The sequence below is a fragment of the Botrytis deweyae genome, assembly GCF_014898535.1.
Source record: "Botrytis deweyae strain B1 chromosome Unknown BDEW_064, whole genome shotgun sequence".
Classification (NCBI taxonomy): Eukaryota; Fungi; Ascomycota; class Leotiomycetes; order Helotiales; family Sclerotiniaceae; genus Botrytis; species Botrytis deweyae.
This window is the reverse complement of record NW_024066271.1, coordinates 2,258-27,586: the sequence shown is the minus strand read 5'-3', so window position 1 is coordinate 27,586 and position 25,329 is coordinate 2,258. Positions and strand designations below refer to the sequence as shown.

General features: G+C 41.4%; 7 protein-coding genes across 7 annotated transcripts; 4 read left to right on the top strand and 3 right to left on the bottom strand.

The window, feature by feature from the left end:
* Positions 1-3: 3 nt before the first annotated feature.
* EAE98_012338 (uncharacterized protein) lies at positions 4-4,998 on the bottom strand. Its single transcript, XM_038959963.1, has 6 exons — positions 4,648-4,998; positions 4,467-4,576; positions 3,312-4,407; positions 2,919-3,264; positions 1,414-2,870; positions 4-1,361 (listed from the first exon to the last, which is right to left on the bottom strand). Exons 1-5 carry the CDS (start codon positions 4,705-4,707, stop codon positions 2,596-2,598), a joined length of 1,887 nt encoding a protein of 628 aa, XP_038803658.1. The 5' UTR covers positions 4,708-4,998; the 3' UTR covers positions 4-1,361; positions 1,414-2,595.
* EAE98_012339 (uncharacterized protein) lies at positions 643-2,525 on the top strand (the record flags this gene model as incomplete). The annotated part of the gene is made up of 6 exons (XM_038959964.1): positions 643-887; positions 940-1,016; positions 1,079-1,357; positions 1,410-1,578; positions 1,630-1,778; positions 1,891-2,525. The coding sequence occupies 6 exons, from the start codon at positions 643-645 to the stop codon at positions 2,523-2,525; spliced, it is 1,554 nt and encodes a 517-aa protein (XP_038803659.1).
* Positions 4,999-7,237: 2,239 nt separating the features above from the next.
* EAE98_012337 (uncharacterized protein) lies at positions 7,238-9,901 on the top strand (the record flags this gene model as incomplete). Its single annotated transcript, XM_038959962.1, has 6 exons — positions 7,238-7,692; positions 7,745-8,172; positions 8,220-8,736; positions 8,793-9,117; positions 9,168-9,455; positions 9,746-9,901. The coding sequence occupies 6 exons, from the start codon at positions 7,238-7,240 to the stop codon at positions 9,830-9,832; spliced, it is 2,100 nt and encodes a 699-aa protein (XP_038803657.1). The 3' UTR covers positions 9,833-9,901.
* A 2,921-nt stretch (positions 9,902-12,822) lies between these two features.
* Positions 12,823-14,388, bottom strand: EAE98_012336 (uncharacterized protein; the record flags this gene model as incomplete). Its single annotated transcript, XM_038959961.1, has 4 exons — positions 12,823-13,416; positions 13,474-13,526; positions 13,588-13,683; positions 13,800-14,388. The coding sequence occupies 4 exons, from the start codon at positions 14,386-14,388 to the stop codon at positions 12,823-12,825; spliced, it is 1,332 nt and encodes a 443-aa protein (XP_038803656.1).
* A 2,067-nt stretch (positions 14,389-16,455) lies between these two features.
* On the bottom strand, positions 16,456-18,335 carry EAE98_012335 (uncharacterized protein; the record flags this gene model as incomplete). Its single annotated transcript, XM_038959960.1, has 4 exons — positions 16,456-17,280; positions 17,419-17,658; positions 17,779-18,237; positions 18,294-18,335. 4 exons carry the CDS (start codon positions 18,333-18,335, stop codon positions 16,456-16,458), a joined length of 1,566 nt encoding a protein of 521 aa, XP_038803655.1.
* Positions 18,336-18,943: 608 nt separating this feature from the next.
* On the top strand, positions 18,944-20,062 carry EAE98_012334 (uncharacterized protein; the record flags this gene model as incomplete). Its single annotated transcript, XM_038959959.1, has 1 exon — positions 18,944-20,062. One exon carries the CDS (start codon positions 18,944-18,946, stop codon positions 20,060-20,062), a length of 1,119 nt encoding a protein of 372 aa, XP_038803654.1.
* Positions 20,063-21,990: 1,928 nt separating this feature from the next.
* EAE98_012333 (uncharacterized protein) lies at positions 21,991-22,959 on the top strand (the record flags this gene model as incomplete). The annotated part of the gene is made up of 1 exon (XM_038959958.1): positions 21,991-22,959. The coding sequence occupies one exon, from the start codon at positions 21,991-21,993 to the stop codon at positions 22,957-22,959; it is 969 nt and encodes a 322-aa protein (XP_038803653.1).
* Positions 22,960-25,329: the final 2,370 nt, after the last annotated feature.

The window sequence follows — 25,329 nt, the reverse complement described above, 5'->3', positions numbered from 1 at the left end:
CAAACTAATATAGTTACAAAGCGTGGTACGAAGTCATTGGTAAACTTTCAGACTATCGGTTATGTGCCAACATTGCCATCACTTACCCGGCTTGGAAAGGATACACATTACATAAAATACAGCTATTCCGATTGCACGCTCACACATGATTGGTAGATACAAACATCCATCCGTTTATCTCGGTTATCTCGGCTGTCATTGAAGCACGGGTACGGGTATCTCTCGAATACCCGGTATCGCTAGCTAATACCTATCGCCAATCCCATGACCGATTGTCCCAAATAATAGAATCCACTAGCGCTGCTAGGCTGTTATGCTGTGAGGATTGTACATGGCAGACGTTTCATTCTCGTCTCAACGTCAGCATTCAATCTTATTAAGCTTTTTCGGACTAGTTCAACATGACTGTTCAAAATTACAGTCCTTGTATGGACTTGATAACGGAAAGGATCCGCTTTCTGTTGCTGGAGGTTTGATATGAGATAGAGATAGGCCTGGAGTGTCCTACACCTGCTCGTTTTCTCGTCTACCTTGATTTGAAATGTTTATGTTAATTACTTGACAAATTTTTCATTCTGGCATCGTACGAACAACCTCAACAGTATTGATTCGGGGACATATATTGTTAAGTATTCTTTCAACATGGATTTCGAAACCGAGTACAAAAAAGAGGACATGACGAAAGCGTCCCGGCCGTCATTCATTGGAACAGAAGAAGAAAAGGGGGAGGTTCTAGTAGCAGGGCATGTAGAGGAATTACGCAAAGACTTCTCGGTCTGGTCACTTGGCTCATTATGTCTTTGCTTGATGGCAACTTGGGAAGCATTATCCAGCGTTGTAGCAGCAGCGTTGGCAAATGGCGGAGCTCCATGTCTTTTCTATAACTAGTAAGTCATATCAGACACGCGAAAGAGACTAATCTTATTGACATTTGTATAGCTGTATTTCGTTGATCGGGAGTTTGGCGATATCATCATCGCTAGCCGAAATTGCGTCCATCTGGCCGACAGCTGGCGGTAAGTAATAACCAAACAAACAAACTCATTCAAGAATGTTGTCTAATGCTGACACGACATAGGACAATATCATTTCGTCGCTGCTCTGGCCCCAAAAAGCCAGATGAAGATTGCATCCTGGTTCACAGGCTGGATCTCCATCGGTGGGCAAATTGTTCTTACAGCATCAGCAGCATTTTCCGCAGGACTGCAATTCCAAGGACTCGTAACACTCAATAATCCAGACAGCTATGTGCCAACAAGATGGCAGGGTATGCTATTCTACTGGATGGTCCTTCTATACTCTGCTGCTGTGAATATATGGGGATCGAAGATACTTCCACACACAAACTTAGCGTCAGGTAGCTTTCTCCAAAACACAGTAAGATATTCTAACAGAACTGATAGTCTTAGGCATTCTACATTTAGCCGGTCTCGTAGCAATCATGGCAGTACTTGGAGCAATGGCACCCAAGCACGATGCTCATTTTGTTTTTACCGAAGTAACGAATACCAGTGGCTGGGAAAGTGACGGGGTATCATGGCTTGTGGGTCTCTTGAGTGCTGTATATCCATTCCTTGGGTAAGTTGTATCCTAGCCCTCTTATTGCGTTATGCTAATTATTCCACAAAGTTATGATGCGGCTTGTCATTTAGCAGAAGAGATGCCACGCCCCGCACGAGATGTTCCAATTGCTATGGTCGGAAGTGTTGCTGTGAATGGAATCTTGGGACTTGGGTATTGCATCATACTGTTGTATTCCCTTGGCGATTTGAACGAATGTAAGCAATTCTTTTTCTCATGCTTTCCACTTGTGAACGCCCTGATGAAGCAAAATTCGACCTTCGGAAAGTCTAGTATGAGAAATATCACTGATAGTTGTTGTAATTCTAGTACTTGCATCTCCGACTGGCTTCCCGTTCATGCAGCTGTATCAAAACGTAACGAATAATACCGCTGGAGCAACTGTCATGGTCCTAGTCGTCTGTTTTATTGCAGTAGCCGCCAACGCGGCCGGCTGTACCTCAACCTCAAGAACATATTGGGCGTTTGCTCGTGATTCCGCAACTCCATACTCGAAGTATTTCGCTCACATCAGCCCGACCACACAAGTACCTGTTCGTGCTATTGTAGCCTTGACTGTGGTAGAAATGTTGCTTGGTCTGATATACCTCGGAAATAGTACTGCCTTCAATGCCATCGTATCGATGTCCGTTCTGGGAATGTATGCTTCCTATCTTGTGCCAATTATCTACATGATAATCTATGGCAGAAAGAATATCAGGAGAAGCCAATATGGACCATTCAGGTTGGGTGACACATTGGGATTGATAGTCAATGTTATTGCTGTTGTTTGGCTTCTCGTGGCGATAGTATTCTGCACATTTCCGAGTGTGCAACCTGTCACCGCACAGAACATGAATTACAGCGTGGTTGTCATGGGTGGATGGTTGTTTTTCGGTGCGATATTCTATTTCTGCTTTGGAAGACGGGAATATAATGGACCTATCGGAATTATTGAAATGTAGAGGTGGTAGAATTATAGAACCGAGGCTGATAAGCGTAATGATATCGTTTTGACGAATTGAGCTATGTGACTTAGAGATTCCACTGCTGATCACTCTCAAGTAAAACTCGAAGTTCTTCATCTAGAATATAAAATTCATCAGATGAATCTCCAAATCCTCTCAAGAATTCCCAGTCCTCTGCTGCTCCAGGTTTCGCTGTGCCAGGAGTATTGTCTGTTGTCGAGTGTCGGGTATACATTGATTCCTGCTCAGATAGAAGCTGCGAGGATGTTGACTCCTGGGCATCGACAGCAGCGGCTGCATTAACCAGGGTTGTCATATTAACATCTCGTGGCATTGCTGATACTTCAAAAATTAGCCACAAATTTGTGAATTGCAGAATCAACGACTTACAATCTACCAAAATCTGTTGACGAGCTCCAGCACTATTCCAACTTCTCCCAAGAACAGAAAGCCAGTGAATACACAACTTAAGACGACGTTGTGATTCTGCATTATCACCTCCGTCTGGTTGCTTTGATTGATATAAAAGCGTGCTTGCAGCTGTGAAAATACTAAATACCATGTCACATGGCAGGCCATAGAAAACATCAAAGTACTTCTCTAAGATAGTGCAAATTGCATTCGCACTATTTAGGCAAATCTTGAGTGGGTGCGCTGAAGCATTGGCATTTGCAGGGTTTGATATCCATCGAGCAATGAAAGGGCGATGTAAAAGAATCACCCCTGAGTGCATAATCTAGATTCGGTGAGCAAAGACCGGACATCAACAGATTGCACACTTACAACATAGTTAGTGACGATACCAGGGACTGATGTCAAATGACTGCTCAAATCTAAGCGCAAGGGAGAAGCTTCAGTATCACTCTCCCACTTTTGAAAAGAAGACCATAATTCCATGCGTTTTCCTTCACCAAAACTCCGGTCATCCCGGATTGCTCTCCGGCTTATCAATCCATACACCTCTCTCGAAAGTCTTTCCATTACGACCGAAAGTTGAATAGTCGTCACAAGGACTGACAGTGTATGCATCTTGCCAACACTATGTATATTAGTCGTATTCTGTCCCTTCATTCTACTAGGAAGTAGTTCAAATTCATCCGCCTCGGATGTAGAGGGATATGGAGTGTCAGTTTCCTCGACTCTAAGCATCACTGGTCTCCCCATTTCACAAGAAATCATCTTCTCGAGGATGTATAGATTCCACCAGAGACGATGGCGAATTTCACGCTGTGGGCCATGCGCTTCGTGAGGTCTATGCAATCGTAACTCGATAGCCATTGATGACGCAAGTCCACAGAAAATCGCCGCTCTGGAATATTCAGCTACTCCATGTTGCTGCAGTGAAAGGATTGTCAATGTTTGGCAATTTACGATTGAGGGAGTAAAAGCGTTCTTCAAAGATTTATCGCTGGTATCATTGCCTCTTTGTAGCAAGTTCAAGGACTCGTCGAAATAAAAGCGAGGCTCTTCAGATCCCATAACGTGCGGGTCATCGAATGGCTGCGGAGAAGGTTGAAGCTTTTCTACACAAGCCGCCATAGCGAACATTGCACATGCTAAGACATTTGGGATACTTGGTGAAGGGTACGTATAATCGAATGAAGTGTACATTGGTTTGTACAGAATCGGCCACATTGGATGAATACAATCGAAGTAAGTTTGAAACAAACGCTTCGTTACCTCAGCATTGAAGGGATACTTCTTTGGTCCGGCATCTTTCTTTTGCGACGATGAGCTATGGCTATAACCTAAAGATGGCCTAACAGAGCCTGGGAGAGTGAGTGGTGTATCAGAGCACGTAATAGGGAGGCGGCTACCACCTAATGGTTGTTGAACAGGCGATGGGTTAGATGAGTTTTCACGACCGGCAGTGTTTGGGCTGATATATTTCAATAAGTATCAAGGGATTACATGTAGATCGTTCACTTAATTACGCACCTTCCATCATCATTGAATTTCCGGGGGAAATGCCCACGTTTTGATATACCATAAGAACATTCTCCGTTTCTCTTCAGGCAAGGACCGCACACGGGAGCCCCGCCATCACACTGTGAATTGGCTGGTCAATGGCTAGATTCATTCTCGCGTGTACACTGTACTGTAGACAGTAGGATTTTACCTTTATTTTCTTAATGCCACATGGTTTACAAGCTTGCGATATTCTCTTTCGGCTTGACATGTCGAGTAAAGGATTGTTGTCGCCAATTTGATCGTGTTATGTTATTTTTGTCGGAAGTGAAGGTGGAGAAGACACTAAGAATTCTACGGGAGACAACAAATACCGAAACGCGAATGTCCACCGGTCCTTGTTGAGATGAGAGGGGCCGCGGGGCGGAAAAGATCGATGGGGGTGGAATGGATGGATCGTGGATGGATAGATGGATGGATGAGTTCAAAACTATAAATTCTAACTATCCGATAAGATAGGTAATGATCAACCCGAGCGAGTTATTTGTTCACTCTATCAGTAAAAGGGGGTCGTGTCAATACGCAGACACACAAACACACCTCGAATTGTTTTCAATAACTTTTCTTTAACAGGTGATTTGATTTGATTTGATTTGATTTGATCTGAATAGAGAAAGGCAGACCGGTAAAATATGTTCCAACCGGTTCAGCCGGAAAATGTCTAGATTATCACCCGGTGTCTCGGGTATTGAGGGATAGCCAACAAGATTCCAATCCATGCGGAGGGGGAAGGGGAAAAGGAAACAAGAAGGAGGGTGCAATCTTCCAAGGAAACGTGTTCCGCAGTTTTGTATTGCCGACTAAATAGCTATCATCGAATGAATAGAACGTATTTGAAGTAGCTGCACATTATATATTGCCGTCAATTTTGAATTTATAGAATCTATTGCTGTTGTGGCACTCACTCAGCCCCTGCTCTGTGATACGTTCCCATGCAATATCCCGAGAAGGCCGGATATCGCATTGCATGTTCAGCCGTCTTCTCAGTGCTTACCGGTCGGTCTCGCCATCTCGATGCATCATGCAGTCGAGAACGGCAAGAGAGCATGAACGTTGGTGCGGGGCCGACGTGGGTTTGAATGCTCAAGCATCGGGATTATGTATGTACCTCCTGGCGATATTCACCGCGCAGCTGTGTAGCCGCACCAGTAGCCAGTAATAGACTTGGAATTTATGTATCGAGTTTGAAGGCGGATGCTCTCACTTCAATTGTAAATGTTGGAAAGTTGATGGATGTCAACTTCGAAACTCCAGTAACTTGGGCAAAGCCGGTATCAATACCAAAATACTAAGACAACTAGTCGCGTGTTCTTTTCTGTCTATTGTTTGTCAGAGGGACTTTCTAACTCTGGTTAATTCAATCAGTGTACAAATCTCCCACAGCGAATTATTATCCGTATGGACATATTTGCATCTTACGCAGCCAACAGCTCCGTTGATAGAAAAGTTCATCTGCGAGAGAGATCGTTCGCTGGATGTCGTCTGTAATTCCTAGATGCTTAAATGCAGTGAGCCATTTGATATTGAAAGAGGATCGTCGTTCCTTTTAGGGGTGAAGCCGAGAATAATATTTTGGTAGGTTGCTTGATGCTCTGCAAATCCCTTCGCACATTGGCTGATGGAGATCTAACGAATTTACTGTTACCTGGTGGTTTGGCAGCTATATATATTCATTTACGTCGGCCTTGAAATTATGTAATCAAGCAGGCGTCGTGACGGAGTGGTTAACGTGATTGACTAGAAATCAATTCCTTTCGGGGGCGCATGTTCGAATCATGCCGACGTCGATTCATTTTTGCCTTTTGTTCTTGCAGGCTTTTATGGTAGGGCTTGCAGATATTCTAAATCTGCTTATGGAGGCGAAACCAAAAAGACGCCATACTGCTACTGGTACATCGATTTTTCATTTTAACAATTTTGCATTCATTCAAGCAACTTCAAGTGGAGAAAGTTTTCGCACAAGCGTGGATAGATGGATGGTACTTTGAATGCGGAGCTATGAGGATCGGTGCCCACTATAAAAATAAAGTGCGAGTTTTTGTAACACCCGGTGAGCATCTATCACACGAAATTGACTAACCTGGGCCAACTGTTCACACGGATGCACGTGATTGTAATGTGACCTTGGCCAACATTTTGAATTTTGTTGCATATCGCATTCGCTGTACGGTCTTTCGCTATTAGGGGGATCCTTCAGTCATTCTAGTGTCAATATGGCCTAGCGCGCCTTCACCCCGTCTCATTAGGATGTTTCTCTCCTCTCTTTACCAAACATCAATAAAACTTGTCTACATAATATTTTATCTAAAGTTTAACGTCAAATGATGATACCATTTACACTCTCATTATAGTATTATAATCTATCACCAACGATCAGCAATCATCTCAGACTGTCTGGTATTAATTAATCACTGATTATTCGCTCTCGAGAAAGATGACAAGGCCTTCAAGTCGGAGGCGGCCTAACACCTCCCTCCGTGATTTTATGTCAATCAACTCAACAAAGGAATGAGGTGCAAGGAAAAGCCTCGGCTTGTCACCAAAGCCATGAGGACATCAGTCACATTCCCGTTGATTGAAGGGGTTTGGGTGGCTTAAAATTGGTTGAGATCTTGGAATGTAATACTATTGAATATCAAACTGTTCCCTTCATCAGTGCTATCTCCCTGTTCTAAGTTCTTTCTTTTAATCCAAATCCTCTACTGTTAAACGTTGATTTCTATATGCTACCAAATCTCACTATGTCTTCCCAAACCGAGATGAAGACTAAATCTACGAGTTTCTCCCCCCGAATGTCGAGAAAACCTCCCTTCACAGCAGAAGCACAAGGGATCCCACAGGTTCCGGGTGAAACTATCCCTCGTCGTAACGTCCGATATCCAGACCTTCTTTCCCAACCAGAATCGGGCATCGAGACTGTGTTCGATATCATACAACAGAGCTCTCGTCGTTTTGGCGATGCACGAGCGCTGGGGTCTAGAAAACTTATCAAGAAACATGAGGAGACGAAAAAGATAAAGAAGATCATCAATGGACACACACAGGAGGTAGATAAAGTACGGACTTATTTTGAGATGAGTGGGTATGAATATCTAAGTTTCAAGGAGTATGAAGCTACGGTACTGAGTGTGGGAGCGGGTTTGAGGAAACTTGGATTGGTTAAGGATGATCGGGTTCATCTCTTTGCCACAACAAGGTAATCATTCATATTATAGAGTATCAAATATCCAAGCTTATATTGAACCTAGTTCCCACTGGCTGTCAATTGCTCATGGTTCCATGTCTCAATCCATGCCTATCGTCACTGCATACGATACTCTTGGTGTCGAAGGACTCCGGCATTCTCTCATACAAACGAAAGCTAAGGCTATATTCTTAGAACCACAACTTCTGAGAACTCTACTTGATTCTCTTGAAGACTTGAAGCACATCGAATACGTGATATATAACACAGACGGTGATACAGAACTCTCATTGTCAAGTATCAAAGAATTGAAGAAGAGCCACAGTCACCTGACGCTTTTGAGCTATGATGAGCTCATAGATTTGGGCCATTTACATCCCGTCGAAGCTGTGCCGCCCAAACCTGAAGATCTATGTTGCATTATGTACACATCTGGATCAAGTGGTACACCAAAAGGGGTCTCGCTGAAGCATAAAAACGTTGTGGCTGCCAGTTAGTATTCTAGTTTTCTGTCGCCCTCTAAACTGACATCTTTATAGTTGCTGGAGCAAATAGTATTGTTGGCGACTATCTAGGTCCCTCAGATACACTGTTAGCATACCTTCCCCTCGCTCATATCTTCGAATTCGTATTTGAAAACGCATGTCTCTACTGGGGTGCCCTAATGGGTTATGGCCATCCCCGAACTCTTTCCGAAACCTCCATGAAGAATTGCAAAGGTGATATCCTCGAATTGAAACCCACACTTCTAGTGGGCGTACCATCCGTTTGGGAGACTGTCAAAAAAGGTGTAATTGCCAATGTGAACAAAGGTGGTCCAGTTGTCCGTAGCTTGTTCTGGAGTGCTTTCTACTCGAAACGTTTGCTATCCTCAAGCGGCCTACCCGGATCTAGTATTTTGGATACTGTTGTATTTAACAAAGTCAAACAAGCGACTGGTGGACGGTTGAGATTCTGCATGAATGGTGCTGGTCCCATATCTCAACAAACCCAAGAATTCATCTCTCACACCATCACACCCATGATATCTGGGTATGGATCCACAGAGACTGCCGCGTTGGTAACTCCCGTCCAATTATATGCTAAAACCGAGTATACTAACAACTCATCAGCATGGGCGCAATATGCGACCCCCTTTCCTTTACCCTCCAAGCTGGTGATATCCCTGCCTGTATCGAGATAAAACTCGTCGACTTTCCCGACGCGGGATACTTCGCTACTAACACTCCTCCACAAGGAGAAATCTGGATTCGAGGGCCTAGCGTCATGTCCGAATACTATGATAATGTTGTCGAGACAGCCGAAGCGCTTACCTCAGATGGATGGTTCAAAACTGGGGATATCGGGGAGTGGGATAAAAACGGACACTTGAAGATCATTGACCGCAAAAAGAACCTAGTAAAAACGATGAACGGAGAGTACATTGCTTTGGAGAAGGTATATATAGTGCAAAATCTTTCCGCATATGTATGCTAATTCTGCAACAGCTAGAATCAGTCTATCGATCCGCAACTATAGTAGCGAATATATGCATTTACGCCTCGATCTCCGAGACTCATCCTATCGCGATTGTCGTTCCAGCCGAGCCGGCCCTCAAAAAGCTCGCTGAGTCAATCGGTGTAGAAGGTCATGGCATCGGTGATTTAGTGCACAATGAATCTATTAATCGAGAAGTATTGAAGCAAATGCAGACTGTAGGAAAGAGAGCAGGGCTAGCTGGTATGGAGATCATTAAGGGTGTTGTTTTGGCTGATGAAGAGTGGACAACGGTCAATGTGAGTTTGATTTCATTTCTCTGTGATCTGGGGCAGGAGCAAAAAAGCAAAAGAAACATACAACAGTGGGGATTCGCTGGTGGTCACCCACCCAACTACTAATCCACCGATCTGAAGCTTGTGTATGGCAGAGCGGACGGGATGCCCAATTCTCTTCAGTCTATGGTCGTATGTGGCAGAGGAGCATAGTTCAGAACTTATATTCAAGATATGATGAGGTGGCATGGCTGCTTGGGGAGAAGGGAGGAGAGAGTATGTCAAACAATGCTAACTATGAACAACAAAAACAGAAACTAGTAACAGCGACCATGAAACTCAATCGAAAAGCAATTTTCGAGAGATACGAGAAAGATATCAATGTAGCGTATGGGAAATGAACGCTCTCGACTAAGGCGATTAGAGGTGAAGATGGAATTTGGCATGCCAAGAGATGGGACGAAACACGAGAACGAGGAGTTGTATTTTGTAATTTTTAGTATGATTCTTAAGCAATTCAGTGTGTTTTCCATCTGAACTTATCTAATGAGTTTTCATCTGTTTCCTTGGGTCTAGAATGCGAGCTGTCAACTTTGGGTAACAACAACTCCAGCTCGCTACCAATATTCAGGTAGATCATCGCCCATTTTTCCTAGCTAGACTGTTACACATAACTCTATCCCAACATTCAGCTAAGGCTAATAACAACGACTGCATCAATCCAGCTGTTTATCTGCATAGAAGATTTAGAAGGTCGATAAACTAGTCATCTCCAGGGTGTGGCTGAGAGTGTCACAAGGGTCTAGAACCTAGATGTTGGAGGGTGCTATTCCCAATCGAGGAAGGCTGTACTAAAATGAGAAGCTTTTAACGAAGAGAATCGAGAAAGCTTCCCCGCAAATCAAGATAAGGTTGATCAGATAAACTTTATATGAGTGACACGGCACGTAGACCCACGACGCTATTCCTGTGTTGGCAGAATCAACATTTCAGACGAAAAGAAATCCAATTTGAATCCTCATACAGTTTTTTTTTGGTTTATATAACGATATTAATGTTTTGTTCGTTAGTAACGAATAGCTCGATTGATTACTAACGAACAAAATTAATACCTTTTGCGACTCATGTATTATTGAATTCAATGGAAAAACAGAAAATGTTAGCCCTGAGGGGCCTTGAAACTTACGGAATCATGGAATTAGAGTTGGGATTCAAAATGAACGGAGGGGTGTGAGCGTAGGAGCTGAAGAGGGGTCGAAGAGAAGAGTCGTGTAGTGGTTTGTCTTGAAAGAATTATATATTTACCACGCGATTTCTCTCCATCGAACCATCAAAATTCACGATACCCCATCACAGCCATTATGCCGGACATCTACATTCACAATCGAACATGTCTGCCACTCTCCTTGGCCTTGACTCAAGTTGGATCCCTTTACTACGAGAACAACGTCCTTCCCGGCCACTCTATGAAATGACACGTCGGCTCTGTTCATTTCACAATTCAAGCAAAAGTCTTCAACGGAACAACCGAGAGCAAATTCGATGAAAAAGATAATATCTTACCTATTCTAGGACTTACAATCGGAGCCTTGACACTCGGTGCTGGGGGCGCACTTGTAGCTGCGACGGGTGCTACAGTACTTGCGAGCGTTGCGGGTATAGGAGCGGGACTCGGTTCAAGTGTTGCAGTGCCGGCATGGACAGCGACGGCTATTGCAGTAAGTTTTATCTTACGAAAACCATTCAATTTCCGTGGTTCGATAAGTCATTTGGATGATGAGAATGAAGGAGATGAGTACAAACGAGGGGGTTTTGCTGATGATTTTATTGCTAGATTGGCAGCCCAATTGTGCAAGCTGGCACTATGGTAGGTGTCGGTACAACGGCTGGAATGGTCATGTCGAATATGAAGGACGGAAAAAAAGTAGTTGACTCGATGGGTTGGTACATGGGATTTAGCGAACGACATTTCTATATTGGAGGTGGACCAAAAGCAGATAAAGCTGGTGAATACTGGATTTTTGACCCCGGGACCATGACTGATTTCTATGTCATTGACAAGGAACTCTGCCCCCGGAAATATGAGTGAGGTCTTTAGTCGGTAGAATGCGTCAGAAATGTGAGGGCCCCCTTATGCGAATTATCGGAGATCCTCTGCCGCACTGCAAGACTAATATAGTTTGGTTAGCTTATGGTACTTTGGTATTATTCTATGATCTACTCTATGTATAGTTCAGAAGAATCAAGATCGATGAAGGGTAACGGTACAGAGCTATAAGTAGTTGATAGTTATAGTTGATAGTATAATCAATTAAAGATAAATATACCCGCTGACGTGCGAGTACGAATACATCCGGAGAAATATATTATATAATCTTCTTATATTTGTCGTCTAAACTTAAAGCTATTCTTAATAATCAGATGACATAACGTGGTTTACAACGGTTAAATGATAACATCGAAAGGGAGGTACTTTATATTTTATAATCTATGTGATATCACTTAATATCATTAAAACTAGTTAAGCGGGAGACCTTTTAAGGTTGTCGTTATTACTTAAAATGAATTTTTTATAGCAGTCTAATATTCTAGATATCTATATTCATACATGTGAGTCAATTTATACTCTTAGGAAATTTAATGAGTTGATATTTCATAAATGTATATTCTAAGCTGTCTTAGGTTTACTCCACTCGTTCTTTAGCTTTATATTCTAATCTTAAATTAAAGTTACTCTTAGTTTTAAGAAGAAAAACTATCAAAAAGAAAGAAAGAAAGTATAGAATAGCTAAATCAATTTTACGAGTAATGTAACTTAAATAAGAGATTAGGATAATCTTCGAAATCATTCTAATCGCTTGATATAGTTATAAACTATTCTACATATTATAGAACTAATTGTAAAGTGATGAATGTATAATCTGAGTTCTAATAGATAAATCTTTCCAAGGAGACTATTTAATTTTTAGTTGAGAGACGCCCAGTCGATGGGTAACCCCCGGGGTCCCGTTGCGTATCTCATTAGGACTAAATCCTCGTTTATTTGCCCAATATGTATATTGTTACTCTTAATAGAGAATCTTCTTCTTCTTCCTCTTCTTCTTTGCTTGGCTGAGAATACTAAAGAAACAGTATTCTATAAGTATCTCCTAATGTGTGTATTATTTTTCGCCTGAGATCAATGCGAAGCACTAAGCGTTCAATTCCCAGCGAGGACAAAGAACACTATGAGAGGAAGGCCCTGGGCTTCTAACTGGCTTATCTGGATTTACTAGTGTCATACCGTCTATGCGATTCAACAGCTTGCTGTTACTCGGGTGGATAGGTATGTCAACTGTCCTCGCAATAGAGATATGCCCCCCAGCCCGGGATCCCCTTCCATCGAAAGCCCTCAGATAGCCTTCCCAATCGAACCCTTCTTCCTCGCTCCACCCAGCCCTAGCACCCCACCTTTCTTTTCCCCATCCCCAAAATTGCCCAGTTCTTCTCCATCATCAAATTTTGGAGGCTGATCCGGAAAATCCGTATCATAAACCAATGTCCTCTTCGCACCCCCAAGACTCGGTCTCGAAGTCGATTCCGAAGTTGATTGTTCCGGTTCTCCTGCAAAAGCCAGCGGAACATCCATTGACCTCTCATCCAAATTCTTCAATGTCTTCGACGTTCGCATTGACCAGAATTTATCCCGACTGAAAGGGCCTCCTTCCGGGAATCGGGCATCAGGAGGAGGAGTCGGTATTATGTATGATATTCTTATGGGTTTACGTTCTGAGACTGGAAGAGCCAATGGTTCTTTGTAATTCTTAACAGGAAAATCGTTGTTTTCTATTTCGTTCTGTTTGCGTTTTCTATATCTAGATAGGAGGAAATACAAGAGGATGGATAAAAGCGAGGAGCCGATTATGGAGCCCACAATTGCGATTGCAGCCTGTGTTGCTGTGATGGCTTGGACTTGTGATGATCGTACTGATGCTGAAGCTTGTGACTAATTTTATTGTTAATTATATGTAGTGCATGTGTTACTGTGATGTATTATTCATACATTAGTTAATGAGATTGTAGCTTGGGCCTGTGCAATCGCAAATGTGGCAGTAGCTAAGTTAAGATATCAGTCATGCTTTGGTACGAGATTTAGGATGGAAATTCAGCGACATACCCCTGGCGGCACTAGCAGAAGCATCCGCTGAAGAAATTGCCACGGATACAGAAGAACTGGCTGATAAAAGAGCCGAAGATACAACTGCAGAAGCGCCTATGAATAGTTAACACGCGCTCTTTACAAGCAAACGTTCTTCTAATCGTCGAAGATCACAATCATAGTAGGCCTGATATTACTCAGACATGTATAGCCAGTGGAAGTTCACTCACTCATAGCGGCACTAGAAGCGCTTGCTGATGCCGCAGCCACTGCTGATGATGCTGATATTTTAATTGAAGATAAAGAAGAATTGGCTAAATCGGCAGCGGCTTGAGCCGACGATCGTGCAGCCTGTGCTGAAGATTGTGCGATTTGAGCAGAGGTTTGGGCAGCGAGAGCTTGACTAACAGATTGCGAAGCTTTCTGTGATATCTGCGAAACCTGTTGCGAAAACTGTTGTGTTGCTTGGGATAGCTGTTGAGAATTCTGCTGTGAAGCTTGAGATTTGAACTGATCGATCTGTGAATTGCAGTCAAACCCGGCCTGGGGTTCTGCGAGAGCTGCCCGGTTGAACAGTGAAGGGGGCGCTGTTATCAATGAGCCGGTCGAAGTTTGCGTGGTTGTCGAGGGGACCGATGTGATTACAGTGAGTTCCATGATTTTATGCCCTGCTTTCCGTTTAATTGATGAGACTTCCGCTGACTCGTCATGATCATGCCTGATCTCAATCTCATTTCTTGGCCCTGATGTGGGAGCTGATCGCACCGATACCTTTCCGTCTGTAAAGCTCGCATTATAAGTGTCATTCAAAAACTCCATCAAATCAATAAATCCCAACCCGTAGCTGCGATGAAGTAAAGTAAGTATTCGTTAAAAAGCGTTGATGTATTAATTATTAAAAAGGCATGAGTGTAAGTGTCGTGGTAATATGTGCTGTAAGTTCCAGCGTATAGATCCACAAACAAGAAAAGACAATACAAGATTGATATCGATATCTAACACGACCGGCGGTGATATCAAAAAGATGCGAGAGAACTTTCAAAGATTTCACGACAAGGAGTTTTCACGACAAGGAGTTCTGGATGTTCCCATATTATGACTTGGCAAATTCGGCTCAATCAGGGGCCACTGTCGAAGGACCTTGAAAAAAGCTACGAACCATGGTATCTATTGTACAATAACCAAAGATTGCATAAATCCCCTATACTATACTGCGCCTAATCTATATCACCGAGCACAGACATCTTGTTCACTCGCGTCTCGACCCCGAAAGCGGTGTTCTGTGGAGCAATATGAAACACATCCAGTATTTTTGCATTGATAGACCCCACGTCTGAAGTAATTCTCTGTCTCAACTTTGATATCGAAACTCCAGATTTCTCACAACCTCGTAGCTTTTGTAAGATGCATGAAAAGTTTGCCTGCTCTGTCCCCTAGAATATTTCCCAGTCCAAGATATTTTTTCACTTGCCCGCCCAACGCAAAGTGGTACATTTGGACTCGGTATTTTTTTACACTCAGGATGACTCAACTGCTGGGTACCTAGCTAAAGGTAAAAGAACTTCATCCAACTTAATACAATTGAGTGAGAATTAAGTTCCTCGTCTTAAAAGAATGTTCCATTGACAAGACTTTGGATGATAGTACGATATGATCAGATGTGGAGAGAGCATGATGAAAGATCAGATCAAACGAAAATTGGAACAAACAATGCAGAGAACAAAGTATTTGTACTGCAATGACCCACCCTGATATCAATTTAAGTCCGATGACATCTCTCAGTGATGCCAAAAATTCGTAAACCCCGAAATGACGATACATGAGCCCATATATATTTCCGTTCCTTCCTTGATTTATGAAGTCGAACATTCCATCACTGGTAAATTCTAACGGCAGAGGGTGATTGCGGAAAGAAGTTTAGAGCTCCATTAGCTCCATGCCCCATAATGTTAATTCCATCTCTTCATACTCTTGATGTTAAGCCTTGAGATTGTGTCTCATGCCTTTCTGTCGACATGGAGAGCTCACATCCTTCCATGAATCGACAAAGTACATCTCGCCGTCTCATTCAGCCTCTGTGTTATTCAGATCGCGATGGTGCGGGAGGGTAATTAATGTGGTTGAACAATGAAGCTGGACAAAGTAATAAGTGGGAACCATACTTGAGATTTCATTGGCCTTTCGCAGACTCGTCTTCTTATCGGAATCTATTATAAGCGACGCCAATATAGGTATATAGCTCTCTGTTATCATCTCAATGCATGAGAGTTGAAGTTTGTAACAATTCTCTTCGGAATCCCGTTGGCCGTTGTTGTTAGTGAAGATGAGGTTAGAGAATACCCGAAACTACCTAGGAACATGGGGGTAAAGTTAGTTGATCCGAGCGCCCCAGACTTTGACTCTTCACTGCCCTCGCCTCGAGACTTCAAGCAAAAGACATCAGACGACTTCGATTGATTTACAAGATATTGAATTTTCAGTATCTTGCATACAATAAGCTGGCACCTAGTATGTATCAGTCGAATAACCCCTAAGTACCTCGTCAATAAAATAAACACGATCGATATTCAATCTCATGCAATAGTGGTTTGTTGTATTCAGTCGAACACATTCATCGTCACCATCCGATAATAGCAGCGATTTTAATGCCATTCCATCATTGGAACTCATCAGCCATTGTGCTGCATGAGTCATTCTTCAATCTCAGAACTTCAGACCTTGCAAGCGTTTGTCAAAAGGGACAATAATTCATGATTAAATCCATCTCATAGTTTCGCTACCTTGCTGAAAGAAAGACAGATCCAGATCAAAAACCTTAGATGATCGAAAAATTTATATACTACCAAGCAACTTGCAGGATATATCAACGTTATGCAACAAGTAAATTCATGAAAATTCCACGTTCCATAACACATGGTATCGTGAAATTGAGCCACACCAATCAGGCGCTTTTGTGCCCACATGCTTATCGTTAACTTTCCATGTGTTCCCCACGATTAAATGTGCCTTGATATCGCTACCCTTCAGAGTTGTGACCTCCGCAGCAACAACGCCGTCACAGTTCAGAAATGGCATCCCTAGACCACCACTATCGGCCCATCCCTCAAATGGGCGAACAGCTGGCTCACTCAGAGGCACAGGAGCTCTGCCGATAGCTGTGCCGATAGCGTCTCCAATCGATAGCTTGCGCATTGAACTCAGAGAAATTACATTCTCTTCTATGGCAGCTGTTCCAAGTTTATGTATGGCGACCTCGAGTTTTTTGAGAACGTCCTCTCGTTTATTAGAATGGTTGTGGACGACGAGGTATGTAAATGTGACTGTCTCTTCATCACCAATTGAACAATTCTGGAACGTTAAGCCGGGATATACGAAACCAACTGAGTGCTCGCCAAGGGGAAGAGCAATAGATTGCACCCCTCCAGATACTGTAGCGATGGAAGCTGTAATATAAAGAGTGTCTACACGCGCAGAGCGAAGCTCGTCGATCAAAATGTCGGTAATGTTGATGTTATAATTTGTTTCTTTTCCAGCAAACTCTCGGGTGCCAATGGAGGGATGCCACCATATTGAACCACCAGAGAAGTCGTTATAACGAGTATCGTATTTGCCGACAATCTCATCGGTGATGGGTGAGCCCAAATACCCACTTCCTCCGCCAAGCGCCATCCATCTTTTGTAAATATTCCCAGCTACCTTAACCGCACCACGCTGGAAGTTGGGATTAGTAATCGCTCGCCAGATAACAAAGATGAGGGGTTTAAATCACGTTGATCAACAAGTAGGACATAATTAAATTTTGAAAGTCGGAACTGGGAAGTGCAAAGCCAAAGTATCAAACTTGCTTACTTCTGGGGTTGAGAATATCGCGCCACCGCCAGAGAATCTGTTGAAACGACACACTCCGTCGGGCGCCAATTCCTCGTCTGATACAGGATAGCCCAGACCCCCCAACTCGCCACCTGTAGCCATCCACTTCTTGTAGATGTCTCCATAAATCCAGAATGCCCCGCGAGTTACAGTGTAATAGATAGCTCCACCGTGTGAGAACATATTGAATCGAGTCACTCCGCCGGGCGTCAATGTTTCCTTCACATATGAAAATTAGTGCCTATTCAGCATCGAAGAGTGAAAGAAAAGCGACAAATTGTATATAATATTATAAGTTGTCGTCGAAACGCGTCAAGACAGGGCATCTCTAATACTCACGTCAGAAACTGGATACCCCATTACCCCTTCAGCCCCATCCATAGTCATCCACTTCTTATAAATCTCATCTTTCACTACGCAAGTACCAATCTTAGAATTGCAATAAATAGCACCTGAAGTGAAGTTATTGAAACGGCAACCACGGTCCGAAGTCCATAACTCGTCTGTGACTGGACTTCCCAGCTTACTTCGATCCCCACCCAAGGCGATATACTTCTTGAGAATATCTCCATGCACCTCATAAGCAACGGTAGCTTTCCCAAATGCATCTGCTTGGGCAAAAATTGTGGCATTTGAATAGGGGCGAGAATATCCATTCTCATTAATGACGAAGCCCCCCTTTGGTGGCCCAATCCATAGCAAAGACGCGGCCTTTTTAGCTATGAGATCTACAGCAGCATCTTGGTTATGCAAAAGCTGTTGGAACGTGGGGTATTCCGAATCATCACACTCCGGATACTAAAGTATCTATCGTAAGCCTTGCTATTATACATATTGTATTGATGTATACTAACATGAACTGATATTCTGAACGAAGCAGAGCGATGTGACGACATAGCTCATGTTTTGACGAGCACAGAAATTTCTGATGGGAGTGACAGTTTATGTATATAAGCAAAATGTATAATAGTAAAAGACATTGCGTCCACAGAAAAGTCTCTTTCAGCGGAAGTTGCCCGGCAATAAAGCAATTTACCTCCCAGAATCAGCAATCTCATTGGTCAATCGAATCCATAGATAGGTCATTGTCAACAAAGGTACCAGAGCTTGTGAGCTCATGGATTTGAGTGGTCAAAGGATGTTATCTATCTCCTTTGACGCAAAAATGTTCGGAACGTACCGATTTCGAATTCCCCACGAAAGAGGAATCTTGCGAATGAATTGCGGGTCTTTTAAACAATAGTAACCTGCAGCTATGAGGAAATTAAACTGCCGGCTCATTTTGAATGTTTTGATAATTTTTGTCGAGGCGTTGAAGTTGTGGAAGGCGTGGCCGCGCTTACTAGGCGCGCTGGAGACGCACAGCTAGGCATTCGTATGACTTCATATTTAATTGCACAGCCCATTTCAACACAGCCATGATTTGAATCATGAATCAACATTTTCATGCTTATAATCACTATTTGGTTCTTCAATTACAACAACCTCCATAAACCTTTTGAATATGTGTTTCGGAAGCAAATTGAAGGGCGACGCACCAACGGGATTTGACAACGAGAACCTCAATTCACGACCAGTCAACACGATACCTCAAAGTAAAGGTTCAATGAAAATGCCGCAGAGTGAATCTTATTCTCCCCCAGCGGGACCACCTCCTTCACAACAACATGCGCCCTATAATGATCAATATGCACCCCCACCTGGTCCCCCACCTTCGCACGAATATACCCCTCCTTCGGGCCCACCACCGTCGCAAGCTCAAGCACCATATCATGACTGGCAGACCGCAGTTCCCGACACATCTCTTCTACCCCCTCCCCCATCTATGGGCTATCAGCGAAGCGATGCAAACAACGCCACCGAAGAAGAAGCATTACAAGGGAAAGCATGGTGTGAACAGAATCCTTTGACACCACCTGTAGAGTTCCCACAAGCAGCTCTAGAAGCACTTGATGCTGCAAACATTGGTGTCATTAAGCCAAGATCTTACAATGGTGATATTTCGCGTCTACGACAGGGTGTTTGGGCGGGAAAGACAAAGTCCAACAGCAAGGATTCATGCATTATTTCTACACTTCCGCTATACTCCGTATTCGCGCATTCACCTTTACGAACTGAAATAGGCAAGACAATATACTTTGAGGTCAAAATATCTAATAGATATCGCGGAGAGATTACTTTGGGATTAGGATTTGTTGCGCAACCATACCCAACCTTCAGATTGCCTGGATGGCATCGAGGAGCACTAGGCGTTCACGGGGACGATGGTCATAAATATATCAATGATCTCTGGGGTGGTAAGGACTTTACAAATAAATTCCAAGCCGGTCAGACACTCGGGATCGGAATGGCTTTCACTCCACGGAATGTTAACAATCCTCCTGCTTACGATTCTGGACCAGCGCAGACCACGGCCCAAACTCCTATTAATGTTGAGATTTTCTTTACCAGAGATGGTAGAAAAGATGGCGGATGGAATCTTCATGAAGAGGGTGATTCTGTAGAAGATCTCCCCGTCACAGGATTGGAAGGTATGCACGATTTATATGCCGCTGTAGGAACATTCGATAATGTCGAATTTGAAATCGTATTTAATGAAAGGGAATGGATGTATCACCCTTGATGGTCATCAGAAACATTTGGGATTCAGTTTCTAGGAAAGGACATACTAACACGGGAGAGTCCGATTGCATAGAGTCACTCGGATGATGTAATCTCAAATTTAAAGAGATACATAGGATTATTTCTGTCTAATTAATCTAATTCCCTTCTACCTAATACAAATAACTCTACACAAGTATCCTTTATAGCATGGCGGTTCTCTAAGTTTGGTGCCTCACCATGACTTTCAGATCCCAAATGATCTTGGCTAGCTTACCAAGCTTCATGCTCTTCAAATGCTCTTCTTTTCTTCGTTCTAAAGATTTTCCCATCAAACTACACGATTCTAAGGCTGAAATCAGAGAAAGAACAAAACTGCATTCATTTTCGGGGGAAACGGGCCCCAAAGTGTATTCCGATTGCTTCAGTCATGATTTTTGCGGTGAACTTAGAAATTCAAGTTAGATTTCCGAGAGCAAGTCCTAGAACATAAGTTCAAGAATAGATTACACAATATAGCTTCAATACTCGAAGTGATTTCTCCTTCCAGGTTCATGATCAAACGCAACGTATTTGGCTCTGTATAGATTTCCATTTCGTGAATAACTTATGATATACAGGCATGATTATGTTCTTCTCCGGATGCTCAGTAGTGCAGATTGAACTTTCCTGGTGGTTGGAGGATCGGTCTACTGCAATCTCGATCGCCGCATGGTTTGACATTCATGAAAAGTGCTTTCTTACCACGTGGAGGCTTTTATGTTGGATGAAAAGTCGAAAGTCGAAGCCACTCGTGGCGTTCTGGACCAGAAGCCATACCTAGGTACCTATGACTCATAATTGGGCAGGCTAAAGTTTTACACTAGAGCCACAGATCGCTAAATTAGGAGAAAAAGCTTTTCTGTACCTATCTTCATAGGCACTTCTAGCCCAAACCTGACGTATTTGCTAATCAAGTAGCAGGACGATAACAAAGTCCCCATTACCAACAGCTTGGTACTTATACAGTTCTATTTCTTCAAGAACCTACGGAAAATCATGTTTCTAGGATTATTCTCTAGTCGTGAGAAATCAAGCCACATACACTAGACAGAAGAAGCTGTCCAGCCGGAAAATAGTGGATCATCTCAACAATATTCAATCGTGTAGTATTGATAAAGCCAAGCGGTTGAATAACAAGCTGTCAAAGTTGGGGCTGATTCAAGGGGCAAGCTAGTAATTCTAGTTTCGCTCCATATGGCGCTTGTAACGGTTTTTACTGTGGTTCAAATTTGACGCACAAAAATTGCACATAAATTGAAAAAGTGAATCTTTGGATGTAACTCAATGCTATGCATTGAATTTTTTTCTGAACAGTGATTGTGATATTTTAATTGACTCAACGATTAATCAATTGCATTCAGAGGCACAAGTTGGAGCGAGTTGTATATAATGATAGCCGTAACATTCTAATACAGTACCTTCGATACGAATGAACCTCCAAACGCCAAACATCATACCTCATATGTACCCCATACCCCACACTACTCAGGAACTACCAAGACTAGTCCGTATCATTTTGATCTAGTACCAATATTCAACCTATGAGCTCGCCTTCGATAGATCTTGGTTCGTTCTAGCGTCTGTTTAGCACGGCTGCTTGTGATTTACGGCGTCATACAGCAGAAAAGTCTTCATTGTCGCTTAGCCTTACACACCGTACGCTGGCCCAAATTCTAATTCTCAATCTTATAAAAGAGTCCGTCTTTCCCAAGTTTCCCCTTCTTTTTTTCTTTCTCCAGCTTAACAGTCAATCTTCGAATATCTCCAACATTTACAACATCTACCACCTTCGACCAAACTCATTTATTCGTATCCAGTATCTTCTGATTGCCCTGATCTTCTAGCTAAAGATCACACCTCTTATATCTAAACTTTTTAGAACCTTACTTTACCACATCTACCAGAAAGATGGGTGCCGGTCAACGTCGTCGTCGTGCCGCAGAAGCTGCTACTGCAGCCCTCGCCTCCGCCTCAGTACTCTCCTCTTCCTCCCCTACCGAGTCCATGTTTGACTCCTCTACCGCTAGCTTCACTTCTGTCACCTCCTCTCCTACCACGACTCCTTCGTCGGCCCCGGAGACTCCATCCATTATTGTCGATGAACTATCGAAGAACCTTGCATCCACCTCTATCAATGAGGTAAGTGACATGGTACCGGCCAAACCATATGTCTTCATTGCAATTGACCTCGAGGCAAATACGCATGACTACACATGCTTTGCCAACAACAAGACCTATACCCGAGGTACGCCAACCCAAATTGGCATTTCCATTCTCCGAGCCAATGGCAACAATGCGGCTCTCTTTGCAAGCGATCCCAACTCCCCGGCTGGCACCACCTACCGCCACCTCAAATTCAAGGAGTTCGCCAAGTACAGAACCAGAATCGGAAAGCTCAAGGCGGGCGAAAAGGTCGAATTCCTGTATGGAAAAACTGAGATTGTTCCTCTCGCTAGAGCTAATAGCCTCCTCACAAAGCTCATTGAAGATGAGCGTCGACACGGTGAGGTAGTTTTGGTTGGTCATGCCATCCAAAATGATCTCAAGATCTTGGGAATGGGAGGAATTACCGCCTTCGACGCCCTTTTTCCGGAGGCTGTGGACACCCAGGCCATACACCTTCCACCAGGAAGCAAGCAAGGCAGAAGCTTGATAAATCTGGTGCTGGGTTACGACAGTTCCATTGAAACCGGCTGGCAGCACAATGCCGGTAACGATGCCGCCTGGACCCTTTGGGTCATGGCTAAGAAGCTCCCTAGCATTCTCACAGTCTCGGAATCTGGAAAGGAGATGGTGCTGGACAACTCGAAGACTCTTAGGTTTGCGCCAAGAGCCCAATTCAACGACTACGACTACGACGATATGTATGATCTTTAATAATCATCCATTCTGAATCTAGTAGTTTGGTTCGGCGGGAAATCTTGTCTATGACTGCACGGAGTCATAGGACAGAGCTTTGGGGGGGGGGGGGGGGTTAGGAGGAGTTTTTAGAAAGGAATTTTTTAGGGAGGAGTTTTTTGGGGAGGAGTTCTGGTTTGCCTGAGCGAGGCTTGTTTCTTTTGTGGATATATCACAATGTACAACACCATAACTTAGCGAGATTATGATATTTGTACATTTCATATCCATTGAACTAATACACTAATATACATACAAACTACCATGTTCATAAGTGAAATCTATTTCCGTGAAGTTTTCAGTTAAAGTGAGAAAAAAGCACCTAGGTATTATTAGTATCGTCAAATTACGGTCTGTTGTCTTTTAAAGTCTTTGAAATCCGATGATTGTCCCGTTTCATCTCGTTGTTCTTATTTATATCATTTTTTCGATTCATATTATTACTCTACTTTATATTATTATTCTACTTCATATCATTATTCTACTTCATATTATTATTCTACTTCATATCATTATTCTACTTTATATTATTATTCTGATTTATACTATTATTCCACTTTCAGTTACTTTTCTACTTCATACTATATAATCTCTTCCATGTCTTCACATTATTATATAATTCTTCTATACAATTATATAATTAATATTTCAATCTAACGTAGAAAAAGCATACCCCTAACGCGTTATTCTAACATTTTCGTAAAACCCTCTGTATTATAATCTTTTCGCTAGGGTCTAGGATATATACCCGATTTTATAACGTGTGTCCAAAACCTAATTTTTTAATGCTTTTTATAAAATACTTCAAAAAGTTGTAATATGTATTTATAGTCTATTTATTTTATTAAAAATTCTATAATTAAATATTCAATTATTATAGTAAATATATTAAATTAAAGCTAGAGTTTAATTCTATTATTTAATTGTATGCGAAGTTTCTATAATGCCTTTTTAGCTTAATTTCTTCAATTCAGAAGTAATTGATTATGTATTAATGTATTGGGAAAGATCTATTACTTCTAATTATTATAAAATAATTATTTCAATTTATAAAACATTTATACGAATAGTTAAAAGGTATTTGAATTGTATTAGAAAGGGGGAGTCTAAAAAACAATTATTAGAAGATTCTATTAATATTATTATATTTGAAATAGATAATGTTATAAGGGAGGTTTATAATAAACTATTATGATTATATTAAAATAAAATTGCAGATTTTCTTTAAAAGATCTTTGGTATAAAGATTAGTTGGTTAATAATCTTTAAAATATTCAAACGAATAAACTTTATTAGGAAGTAATTAGTTGTAGAGATTGTTTAGAGAAATATTAAATTAAGAGATAATTGGATAAATAAAATATAATATTTTTAATAAAATCAATTAATTTGTTTGAACAAATCTGGTAATGATAAGTATATTAATGATTGCAAATATAGATATAATCAAAAAGAAACTAAAATCAAAGTATAAAAGTGGTTGGTAAATTATATTAGAATTTTTCTATTGCTGGTATATATTATTGATGGATATATTAAGTTGATTATCTTTTTAGGTATCCTTGATGTAGAACTCTTCTCTAATTTTGTTATTTATAATGTTATTTCTATGTGTAATTCTTATTTTATTGTAAAATCTGTAATTCTAATAAATGATGTATTAATTTATTATATATTTATGAGTAATATTGAAGTGGTAGTTAGAGAGAAAGAAGTTTTAATTTGATATCTTTTATTATATTTATTTAATTTATATTTTATCAAATCAAGCTTTGGTGATTTGAAGAGTTTTATATATTGGTATTATTGTATAGAATAATTGAAATATGATATATATTAAAGCTTTTTAGAATAGGCTATAAAAGAGTGTTATATAGGTATAGAGGTAACTAAAAGAGTAAAGGTATATTTTTTGAATTGTAGAATATATTTATAGTATTATTAGTTAGTTTAAAATGTGATAAATACTTTTTCTATGTGGCTGTTAAATTATTAAAAAGATTATAAAATTATGATATATATGAATAACCATTCTCTTTTAAGTCTTTTATTTTGTATCATTTAAATTTAAGAATATATTGCTTGTATTTTCTTTTTGTTAATTCTTTTAAAATGTTTTAAAAGTATTTATATTCTTTTTAATGTTTATAAAAATATTATTGGATATTCTAGGAAGAAGTGTAGAATCTATAGCTTTCAATTGTTTTAGGGTAAGGAATTTATTATAAGCTGATTCCATGGTATCCTTGATTACTTTTTATTGAGCTAGATTTATAATCTTATTAGTTAACTATATTTTATATTCTTGTAGTATATATGAATCTTCTTTAGTATAGAGTAATGAAGAAG